The 12421-nt window shown below is 45.3% G+C and overlaps 1 protein-coding gene across 12 annotated transcripts in view; it reads right to left on the bottom strand.

Moving 5' to 3' along the window:
- LOC110504351 (endoplasmic reticulum-Golgi intermediate compartment protein 1) overlaps positions 1–12421 on the bottom strand; it is a 67259-nt gene extending 54838 nt beyond the window's left edge. For 3 of the 12 annotated variants that reach the window (XM_090221209.1, XM_090221210.1, XM_090221212.1), the window contains exon 1: positions 12256–12421. In XM_090221209.1, the coding sequence (XP_090077335.1) occupies positions 12256–12275 (20 nt within the window). In that variant the 5' untranslated portion in view covers positions 12276–12421. Of the gene's footprint in view, positions 1–994; positions 1135–11112; positions 11253–12255 lie in introns of all 12 variants that reach the window. The other 9 variants (XM_090221215.1, XM_090221220.1, XM_090221222.1 and 6 more) reach the window with 8 other exon arrangements.

The following is a 12421-nucleotide window of genomic DNA, read 5'->3' as shown; positions in this document are numbered from 1 at the left end:
CTCTCTACCTCCTCACAGTGTTCTGTTCCTCTCTACCTCCTTCCTCTGTTCTGTTCCTCTCTCTACCTCCTCACACTGTACTGTTCCTCTCTCTACCTCCTCACACTGTTCTGTTCCTCTCTCTACCTCCTCCCTCTGTTCTGTTCCTCTCTCTACCTCCTCACACTGTTCTGTTCCTCTCTCTACCTCCTCACACTGTTCTGTTCCTCTCTACCTCCTCCCACTGTTCTGTTCCTCTCTACCTCCTCCCACTGTTCTGTTCCTCTCTACCTCCTCACACTGTTCTGTTCCTCTCTACCTCCTTCCTCTGTTCTGTTCCTCTCTCTACCTCCTCACACTGTACTGTTCCTCTCTCTACCTCCTCACACTGTTCTGTTCCTCTCTCTACCTCCTCCCTCTGTTCTGTTCCTCTCTCTACCTCCTCCCTCTGTTCTGTTCCTCTCTCTACCTCCTCACACTGTTCTGTTCCTCTCTACCTCCTCACACTGTTCTGTTCCTCTCTCTACCTCCTCACACTGTTATGTTCCTCTCTACCTCCTCACACTGTTCTGTTCCTCTCTCTACCTCCCTCCTTCTATTCCTCTCCCTCTGTTCTGTTCCCCTCTACCTTGCCTGAGTCTGGTCTTGCCTCATAGTAAAACAGTACACTACTTACCCCTGTGGCGCTCTCCCTCCTCCCCTCCCCCCATCTCTATTCCTCCCCAAGCTGTTCTCTTCAGTGTTGTAAGGACTCTGGTATTGCCTCAGAACCAGGCCAAGAGGACATTATGTTCTCTTGTAATAGCCAGACATTATTTGCCATGTTGTTTTTGGCCTGCCTCTCTTGCGCTTTCCAGTTGGTGTCCAGTTATTTTTGTAAACATTTTTGTTCGTGTTAAATGTAACCTTTTATTTAACTAGGCAAGTCAGTTAAGAACTCATTCTTATTTATCAATGACGGCCTAGGAACAGTGGGTTAACTGCCTCGTTCAGGGGCAGAACGACAGATTTGTACCTTGTCAGCTCAGCTCAGATGATTCGATCCAACAACCTTTAGGTTACGAGTCCAACACCCCATATGGAGCTCAGCCGACTCCGTCCATGACCGAGCCAACGGACGTCCTCGGCACATGACCACACTGCCCCCCAGGACATCTACAGCACCAGGTGTAACAGGAAGGACAGAAATAAGAAATATCAGAACGAGCAATGTCACACTATAACTAATATATATATATTATATGTGGGCACCCCTTCAAAACTGGTGGATTGGACTATTTCAGCCACAGCCACTGCTGACCAGGTGACAGGTGTACACAACCGGAGCTTAGTGATGAGCTTGGAGGGCACAATGGTGTTGAAGGCTGAGCTGTAGTTGGTGAAAAGCATTTTTACAGGTATTTCTGTTGTCCAGGAGGGACAAGACAGTGTTTACTAGGAGTTGGTTTTGTCCAGGAGGGACAAGGCAGTGTTTACTAGGAGTTGATTTTGTCCAGGAGGGACAAGACAGTGTTTACTAGGAGTTGATTTTGTCCAGGAGGGACAAGACAGTGTTTACTAGGAGTTGGTTTTGTCCAGGAGGGACAAGGCAGTGTTTACTAGGAGTTGGTTTTGTCCAGGAGGGACAAGACAGTGTTTACTAGGAGTTGGTTGTCCAGGAGGGACAAGACAGTGTTTACTAGGAGTTGATTTTGTCCAGGAGGGACAAGACAGTGTTTACTAGGAGTTGATTTTGTCCAGGAGGGACAAGGCAGTGTTTACTAGGAGTTGATTTTGTCCAGGAGGGACAAGGCAGTGTTTACTAGGAGTTGATTTTGTCCAGAGGGACAAGGCAGTGTTTACTAGGAGTTGATTTTGTCCAGGAGGGACAAGGCAGTGTTTACTAGGAGTTGATTTTGTCCAGGAGGGACAAGGCAGTGTTTACTAGGAGTTGATTTTGTCCAGGAGGGACAAGGCAGTGTTTACTAGGAGTTGGTTTTGTCCAGAGGGACAAGGCAGTGTTTACTAGGAGTTGATTTTGTCCAGGAGGGACAAGGCAGTGTTTACTAGGAGTTGGTTTTGTCCAGGAGGCACAAGGCAGTGTTTACTAGGAGTTGGTTTTGTTCTCAACTCATAGTAAACTCGGATCTTTCCCTATTAGAACTTTGACAGAAATTGTAGAGCTGTTGTTTGTTGAATTTTGGCCCTTAACTACTTCCTGTTGCGTGGCGCAAGTTTTTTGTTTTGATTGTAGTAAGAGCTGTCTAGGACAAAAAGCTAAACTTGCGCAACAGGAAAATAAATCTGATTGTGGGTTGCTGTAAAATCTCTAGCTAGCAAACTTGAATAGCCATCTGTGAGACACAATAATAGCTACATCCATGTATTGTTGGCAAGCTACCATAGCTGCTCTCTGTGCAAACAACCATTATTGCTTTATACCCCTAAAAAGGTGATGCGGTGGCCCAATTTGAATTAACATTTATTTAACGAGGCAAATCAGTTAAGAACAAATTCTTGGCCTAGGAACAGTGGGTTAACTGGTCTAGGAACAGTGGGTTAACTGCCTTGTTCAGGGGCAGAACGACAGATTTATACCTTGTCAGCTCTGGGATTTGATCCAACAACCTTTCGGTTACTGGCCCAACGCTCTAACCACTAGGCTACCTGCCACCTCTACACTCTAACCACTAGGTTACCTGCCACCTCTACACTCTAACCAATAGGCTACCTGCCACCTCTACGCTCTAACCACTAGGTTACCTGCCACCTCTACGCTCTAACCACTAGGCTACCTGCCACCTCTACGCTCTAACCACTAGGCTACCTGACACTCCATATTAACCCTAATGGTTTCCACTAGTTACCATAGTCAAAGACAAAATGAGCTTTTTAGTCTTAAAATGATACTTGTGGATTTTGGCCAGATCCCCAGAGTCAGATATACTTGTGGATACCATTTTAATGTCTCTGCATGGTGTTTGAGGTATACCAATAGACTACCGGTCAGCGTGCTAACGCTAGTTAGCATTGTCTCACGAAACTACCTCTAATTTCCTTCATACTGGACACAGAGACATAACAATAGTATCCACGAGTTCATCTGACTCTGGGGAAGTAGATACAAGTATCCCTTTTGTTTAAGGTTAGGCATAAGGTTAGCAGTGTGGTTAACGTTAGGGTTATGTTATTTTTTAAATCACATTAAGAACAAGGTGGCCTTCATGACTTTGTGGCTGTGGTAACTAGTGACTCCCTGTAATAGTCCTAGCTAGCTAACCTCCTAACTTTAGTAGAGGACTTAGCTTACATTATTTTCTATTATTAGACTCAACGTTAAGCAAGATGGCTAGATATCTGTTGAATAATCACGGGATGGCTACTACTAGGTGAAAGTGCCATGCGTATCTATCTATCCAGTAGACTTAAGCCTTGTTCACACTGCAGGCTTTAATGCTCAAATCAGTTCTGGGAATACTGACTGTCCAAACAGCATTCGGATGTGTGTGTGTGTGTTCAGACAGCGGTCATTCGCTGACACGGCTAAGCTAGTTGTCATAGTAATGACGGGTGTGAGCACATTGGTGTAGACTGATTGGTGGTGGTGCTTCCTAGTATCTCAGGTGACAATGATGCCCTGTACTGGACGTTTCCCCCAGTCGCTTTCAATGTTCAAAATCAGAGTGGAAGAACACTTTTAAAAGCCTCAAAAGATTATCCAACGTTGTTAACAAGGCCTTTTTGGCTAGCCACAGCAGTCAACTAGCTAGCCACAGCAGCCAACTAGCTAGCCACAGCAGCCAACTAGCTAGCCACAGCAGCCAACTAGCTAGCCACAGCAGCCAACTAGCTAGCCACAGCAGCCAACTAGCTAGCCACAGCAGCCAACTAGCTAGCCACAGCAGTCAACTAGCTATCCACAGCAGTCAACTAGCTATCCACAGCAGTCAACTAGCTAGCCACAGCAGTCAACTAGCTAGCCACAGCAGTCAACTAGCTAGCCACAGCAGCCAACTAGCTAGCCACAGCAGTCAACTAGCTAGCCACAGCAGCCAACTAGCTAGCCACAGCAGTCAACTAGCTAGCCACAGCAGTCAACTAGCTATCCACAGCAGTCAACTAGCTAGCCACAGCAGTCAACTAGCTATCCACAGCAGTCAACTAGCTATCCACAGCAGTCAACTAGCTATCCACAGCAGTCAACTTGCTAGCTAGGTAGCAGTCTAGAACATTCACTCACTAGTTTGGACACAGGATTTGGCATTGGTTAATCAAATCTCTCTATTCTTGCTGAATTTACATGTCGTCTCAAACAGCCACAACTTGTAATGCATCCGCACATCGAGTCTTCTTTTGAGTTAGACTCGGGGATGGAACAACGTGTGGTTGTTTGTGGGGGAAGGGTGGAGAGGACATATGAGAGTGTGTGTGTGTGTTCCAAATCTGTTGCTAAGGGGTTATGATGTTAGGGACAACACAGGATGAATCATAATAATTGCTTACAAAAAATGTAACTTTTGTAATGCCAGTCCTGGTTAATGTCCTGGTTACTGCCTTGGTTACTGTCCTGATAACTGTCCTGGTTACTGCCCTGGTTACTGCCCTGGTTACAGTCACAAAACTTCACATGAACTGCCTACATCATTACACATATTAGTCCTTAATTGTGGAATTAAGATATGCAAGATTTGTATTTTATATACATATATATATATATATATATATATACATACACATACATACACACTGACCTAGTGAGATATACATGGAGGAGGTTTAATATCCTGACCTAGTGAGATATACAGTGCCTTGCGAAAGTATTCGGCCCCCTTGAACTTTGCGACCTTTTGCCATATTTCAGGCTTCAAACATAAAGATAAAAAACTGTATTTTTTTGTGAAGAATCAACAACAAGTGGGACACAATCATGAAGTGGAACGACATTTATTGGATATTTCAAACTTTTTTAACAAATCAAAAACTGAAAAATTGGGCGAGCAAAATTATTCAGCCCCTTTACTTTCAGTGCAGCAAACTCTCTCCAGAAGTTCAGTGAGGATCTCTGAATGATCCAATGTTGACCTAAATTACTAATGATGATAAATACAATCCACCTGTGTGTAATCAAGTCTCCGTATAAATGCACCTGCACTGTGATAGTCTCAGAGGTCCGTTAAAAGCGCAGAGAGCATCATGAAGAACAAGGAACACACCAGGCAGGTCCGAGATACTGTTGTGAAGAAGTTTAAAGCCGGATTTGGATACAAAAAGATTTCCCAAGCTTTAAACATCCCAAGGAGCACTGTGCAAGCGATAATATTGAAATGGAAGGAGTACCAGATCACTACAAATCTACCAAGACCTGGCCGTCCCTCTAAACTTTCAGCTCATACAAGAAGAAGACTGATCAGAGATGCAGCCAAGAGGCCCATGATCACTCTGGATGAACTGCAGAGATCTACAGCTGAGGTGGGAGACTCTGTCCATAGGACAACAATCAGTCGTATATTGCACAAATCTGGCCTTTATGGAAAAGTGGCAAAAAGAAAGCCATTTCTTAAAGATATCCATAAAAAGTGTTGGTTAAAGTTTGCCACAAGCCACCTGGGAGACACACCAAACATGTGGAAGAAGGTGCTCTGGTCAGATGAAACCAAAATTGAACTTTTTGGCAACAATGCAAAAAGTTATGTTTGGCGTAAAAGCAACACAGCTCATCACCCTGAACACACCATCCCCACTGTCAAACATGGTGGTGGCAGCATCATGGTTTGGGCCTGCTTTTCTTCAGCAGGGACAGGGAAGATGGTTAAAATTGATGGGAAGATGGATGGAGCCAAATACAGGACCATTCAGGAAGAAAACCTGACGGAGTCTGCAAAAGACCTGAGACTGGGACGGAGATTTGTCTTCCAACAAGACAATGATCCAAAACATAAAGCAAAATCTAAAATGGAATGGTTCAAAAATAAACATATCCAGGTGTTAGAATGGCCAAGTCAAAGTCCAGACCTGAATCCAATCGAGAATCTGTGGAAAGAACTGAAAACTGCTGTTCACAAATGCTCTCCATCCAACCTCACAGAGCTCGAGCTGTTTTGCAAGGAGGAATGGGAAAAAATGTCAGTCTCTCGATGTGCAAAACTGATAGAGACATACCCCAAGCGACTTACAGCTGTAATCGCAGCAAAAGGTGGCACTACAAAGTATTAACTTAAGGGGGCTGAATAATTTTGCACGCCCAATTTTTCAGTTTTTGATTTGTTAAAAAAGTTTGAAATATCCAATAAATGTCGTTCCACTTCATGATTGTGTCCCACTTGTTGTTGATTCTTCACAAAAAAATACAGTTTTATATCTTTATGTTTGAAGCCTGAAATGTGGCAAAAGGTCGCAAAGTTCAAGGGGGCCGAATACTTTCGCAAGGCACTGTAGACCAAACTCCAGGGCCGGATGACATACCAGTGGAGGTAGACCAAACTCCAGGGCTGGATGGCATACCAGTGGAGGTAGACCAAACTCCAGGGCTGGATGGCATACCAGTGGAGGTAGACCAAACTCCAGGGCTGGATGGCATACCAGTGGAGGTAGACCAAACTCCAGGGCTGGATGGTATACCAGTGGAAGTATACAAAGGAAACTCCAGGGCTGGATGATATACTAGTGGAAGTATACAAAGGAAACTCCAGGGCTGGATGGCATACCAGTTGAAGTATACAAAGGAAACTCCAGGGCTGGATGGTATACCAGTGGAGGTAGACCAAACTCCAGGGCTGGATGGTATACCAGTGGAGGTAGACCAAACTCCAGGGCTGGATGGTATACCAGTGGAAGTATACAAAGGAAACTCCAGGGCTGGATGGTATACTAGTGGAAGTATACAAAGGAAACTCCAGGGCTGGATGGCATACCAGTGGAAGTATACCAAACTCCAGCGCTGGATGGCATACCAGTGGAAGTATACAAAGGAAACTCCAGGGTTGGATGGCATACCAGTGGAAGTATACCAAACTCCAGCGCTGGATGGTATACCAGTGGAAGTATACAAAGGAAACTCCAGGGCTGGATGACATACCAGTGGAAGTATACAAAGGAAACTCCAGGGTTGGATGGCATACCAGTGGAAGTATACAAAGGTAACTCCAGGGTTGGATGGCATACCAGTGGAAGTATACAAAGGAAACTCCAGGGTTGGATGGCATACCAGTGGAAGTATACCAAACTCCAGCGCTGGATGGCATACCAGTGGAAGTATACAAAGGAAACTCCAGGGTTGGATGGCATACCAGTGGAAGTATACCAAACTCCAGCGCTGGATGGTATACCAGTGGAAGTATACAAAGGAAACTCCAGGGCTGGATGACATACCAGTGGAAGTATACAAAGGAAACTCCAGGGTTGGATGGCATACCAGTGGAAGTATACAAAGGTAACTCCAGGGTTGGATGGCATACCAGTGGAAGTATACAAAGGAAACTCCAGGGTTGGATGGCATACCAGTGGAAGTATACCAAACTCCAGCGCTGGATGGCATACCAGTGGAAGTATACAAAGGAAACTCCAGGGCTGGATGGCATACCAGTGGAGGTAGACCAAACTCCAGGGCTGGATGGCATACCAGTGGAGGTAGACCAAACTCCAGGGTTGGATGGTATACCAGTGGAGGTAGACCAAACTCCAGGGCTAGATGACATACCAGTGGAGGTATACCAAACTCCAGGGCTGGATGGCATACCAGTGGAAGTATACAAAGGAAACTCCAGGGTTGGATGGCATACCAGTGGAGGTAGACCAAACTCCAGGGCTGGATGGTATACCAGTGGAGGTAGACCAAACTCCAGGGCTGGATGGTATACCAGTGGAGGTAGACCAAACTCCAGGGTTGGATGGTATACCAGTGGAGGTAGACCAAACTCCAGGGTTGGATGACATACCAGTAGAGGTATACCAAACTCCAGGGCTGGATGGTATACCAGTGGAGGTAAACCAAACCTTTTCTGATATACTCAGAGGTCCATTATTAGCATGTTTCAACCACTCCTTTGTAAACAGGAGATTATCAGACACGCAACAAGAAGGTCTGATATCACTAATACTGACACAGGATACAAGTGAGAAAGACTTAAGTCCAGTCCATTTAAACAATTGAAGGCCCGTTACACTTCAGTGCTGTGATGCAAAAATTCTAGGGCAAAATGCATATAATTTTTTTTAAGTATTGTCGGATATTATTCATTCTTATCAGACAGTTTTTTTTTTTTAAATGGACGATGCATTGGAAATAAAAGACAAGTTCTGGAAACAATAGAACACTATGAAACACCAGTCTCAACGTCAACAGTGAAGAGGAGACTCCGGGATGCTGGCCTTCTAGGCAGAGTTCCTCTGTCCAGTCTCAACGTCAACAGTGAAGAGGAGACTCCGGGATGCTGGCCTTCTAGGCAGAGTTCCTCTGTCCAGTCTCAACGTCAACAGTGAAGAGGAGACTCCGGGATGCTGGCCTTCTAGGCAGAGTTCCTCTGTCCAGTCTCAACGTCAACAGTGAAGAGGCGACTCCGGGATGCTGGCCTTCTAGGCAGAGTTCCTCTGTCCAGTCTCAACGTCAACAGTGAAGAGGCGACTCCGGGATGCTGGCCTTCTAGGCAGAGTTCCTCTGTCCAGTCTCAACGTCAACAGTGAAGAGGTGACTCCGGTATAATCGCCTTCTAGGCAGAGTTCCTCTGTCCAGTCTCAACGTCAACAGTGAAGAGGAGACTCCGGGATGCTGGCCTTCTAGGCAGAGTTCCTCTGTCCAGTCTCAACGTCAACAGTGAAGAGGAGACTCCAGGATGCTGGCCTTCTAGGCAGAGTTCCTCTGTCCAGTCTCAACGTCAAGAGTGAAGAGGTGACTCCGGGATGCTGGCCTTCTAGGCAGAGTTCCTCTGTCCAGTGTCTGTGTTCTTTTGCCCATCTTAATATTTTCTTTTTATTGGCCAGTCTGAGATATTGCTTTTCCTTTGCAACTCTGCCTAGAAGGCCAATATCCCGGAGTCGCCTCTTCACTGTTGACGTTGAGACTGGTGTTTTGCGGGTACTATTTAATGAAGCTGCCAGTTGAGGACTTGTGAGGAGTCTGTTTCTGAAACTAGACACACAAATGTACTTGTCCTCTTGCTCAGTTGTGCACTGGGGCCTCCCACTCCTCTCTCTATTCTAGTTAGAGCCGGTTTGCACTGTTCTGTGAAGGGAGTAGTACACAGCGCTGTACGAGATCAATGGCAATTTCTCGCATTTAATAGCCTTCATTTCTCAGAACAAGAATAGACTGACGAGTTTCAGAAGACAGTTCTTTGTTTCTGGCCGTTCTGAGCCTGTAATCGAACCCACAAATGCTGATGCTCCAGATACTCAACTAGTCTAAAGAAGGTCAGATTTATTGCTTCTTTAAATCAGAACAACTGTTTTAAGCTGTGCTAACATAATTACAAAAGGCTTTTCTAATGATCAATTAGCCTTTTAAATTATAAACTTAGCTAACACAACGTGCCATTGGAACACAGGAGTGATGGTTGCTGATTATGGACCTCTGTACACCTATGTCGATATTCCATAAAAAATCAGCCGTTTCCAGCTACAATAGTCATTTACAACATTAACAATGTCTACACTGTATTTCTGATCAATTTGATGTTATTTTAATGGACAAAAAAACAATGAAATGTCTAAGTGACCCCAAACGTTTTAACGGTAGTGTGTATATGTACAAAAATATACAAAATATATATAAACCTTTATTTAACTAGGCAAGTCAGTTAAGAACACATTGTTATTTACAATGACGGTAAACCCTAACGACGCTGGGTCAATTGTGTGCCGCCCTATAGGAGTCCCAATCACGGACAGTTGGGAAACAGCCTGGAATCGAACCAGGGTCTGTAGTGACGCCTCTAGCACTTAGATGTAGAACACCTTGGACCACTGTGCCACTCAGGAGCCTGAGTGGCAACTTTAGATCACTGTCAACTCATAGTAAACATCAACTCACTGTAATGTATATGACCTGCCCTATCTCCTTATGAGTCAGCCAGTTTACCGAGTCTGTCAACTCACCATCTCCTTATGAGTCAGCCAGTTTACTGGGTGTCAATATGTGTCAGTGTGTACCCATGACAGCAGCACATGACAGAGTGGTCATAACGAGAACAAACACTGACTTGTCCAAAATGGAACCCTATTCTCAACTCCAGCCCTCCAGTACCCCCAACAGTCCAACTCCAGCCCCCCCGTACCCCCAACAGTCCAACTCCAGCCCTCCAGTACCCCCAACAGCCCAACTCCAGTACCCCCAACAGTCCAACTCCAGTACCCCCAACAGTCCAACTCCAGTACCCCCAACAGCCCAACTCCAGCCCTCCCGTACCCCCAACAGCCCAACTCCAGTACCCCCAACAGTCCAACTCCAGTACCCCCAACAGTCCAACTCCAGTACCCCCAACAGCCCAACTCCAGCCCTCCCGTACCCCCAACAGTCCAACTCCAGTACCCCCAACAGTCCAACTCCAGCCCTCCAGTACCCCCAACAGCCCAACTCCAGTACCCCCAACAGCCCACCCCCAACAGCTCAACTCCTGTACCCCCAACAGCTCAACTCCTGTACCCCCAACAGCTCAACTCCAGTACCCCCAACAGCTCAACTCCAGTACCCCCAACAGCTCAACTCCAGTACCCCCAACAGCTCAACTCCAGTAACCCCAACAGCTCAACTCCAGTAACCCCAACAGCTCAACTCCAGTAACCCCAACAGCCCAACTCCAGCCCTCCCGTACCCCCAACAGCCCAACTCCTGTACCCCCAACAGTACACATCTGTATTGTAGCTCCAGACAAACTCACCTGATTCAAGTCATTGAGGGCCGGATGATTAGTTGACAAGTTGAGTCAGGTGTGTTTGTCCAGGTCTACAAATACAGGTGTGAGCTGTTGAGGCTACTGGAGCTGGGAAACACTGCCCTGCTCAATAGTGCACTATGTAGGGGAATAGGGTTGTCATTTGGGACGCAACCAGTACTCATATCCATAATGAGGTGTCTCACAGGAGGGTCTGGGGTATTCAAGCAACACAGTAGTCCTGTAGTACATATACTTATCAGGGTCTTGTGTGAGGTAGAATGATTACCTTGATGAAGCAACTTGAAACCGTTCCTACAGCTCAGGCAGCCAGGCACATCCCAGCCATGATGACCAGCTGTATGCAAACAATGGCTGTGTGCTTTGGAACAGTATACCCAGCCTGGTCTCAGAGCATTTCGTATTATTCTGTAAGAAAATCCGAGACTCCGTTTAGTATGATACGTTACATTTCATATGGTATGTATCCATTTGTGGATGTCCATTACCTATTTCGTATAATATGTTACGAATTACAAATCCTATTACATGTTACATATTTGCAAAACGTACTTTATTTTACAAATTCTAGCTAGATGGCTAACATTGGCCAGCTGGCTAATGTTAGCTAGGCTATGGGTTAGGTTAAAGGGTTAGGTGAAGGGTTAAGGTTAGGGGAAGGGTTAGCTAAAATTCAAAGTAGTTGCAAAGTTGTTCAAATTCTAAAGTTGTCTTTGATGAGATTTGAACACACCCACCCCCCTTCCCCGACCAATCACCCTACATTCGTGTAACCATCTGTCTTATGTAGCCATACCAAACGTAACATATCATACTAAATTTGTTCGGGGATTTACGTGTACAATGTTACGTCAAGTCTATGACACCAGGCTGGTATACCGTGCTCTGTGTATATTAGGGTGTGTGACCGCAGTCACGTAGAGCTGTCGGTCCAACAGAGAATGAACCAGTACTCTACTTCCTACAGATTAATCCTCATCATCTCTCCTTCATGCACTGAAGTAGAATCATGAAAGCATAGGAAATGACAGAAAAAATGGCTGATGTTCATTGGCCAACAAAAGGGGGTAAAGTATTTGGATATGTGTAATGTAAAAGCCTATTCGGTTTTATTTCACAATGAAAAGTTTGGGTGCCTTTAGCCTAGATGGTAAATAGTTCGTCTGAACGGGCATCTCTTCAGGCAAAGCGGGTATACTTTTTGGACAATATACTGACGCGTTAAATTGCGTGTGAGCCACTGCCCGCGGATACAATATAACAACTGCTGTAAACAATGTAGCGTCAATCACACCGCTAATCTGCTGGAACAAGAAGATAACTGGGGATTCTGTCTATACACAGAACATAATGCAAAATACAACGAGTATCATTTAAACCTGCGAATTATGAACCAAAGTCCTTTACTCACCTCCTTACATGGAAAACCATGATGTTTGCACGTTTTAGATGGGTATTTTAAAACTATTTTGTTAACGGGATAGCGCAACACAGATGTATCTTCAATACTACCGGTTATTCATCGTTACCGGGTTTACGTCAGTTCAGGAGGCTTTGCAAAATCCTATTGGTTGAAT

This window comes from Oncorhynchus mykiss, chromosome 25, assembly GCF_057628025.1.
Source record: "Oncorhynchus mykiss isolate SJ-2025 chromosome 25, ASM5762802v1, whole genome shotgun sequence".
Classification (NCBI taxonomy): domain Eukaryota; kingdom Metazoa; phylum Chordata; class Actinopteri; order Salmoniformes; family Salmonidae; genus Oncorhynchus; species Oncorhynchus mykiss.
Note: the sequence above shows the minus strand (reverse complement) of the source record. Positions and strands in the feature narration are given on the sequence as shown.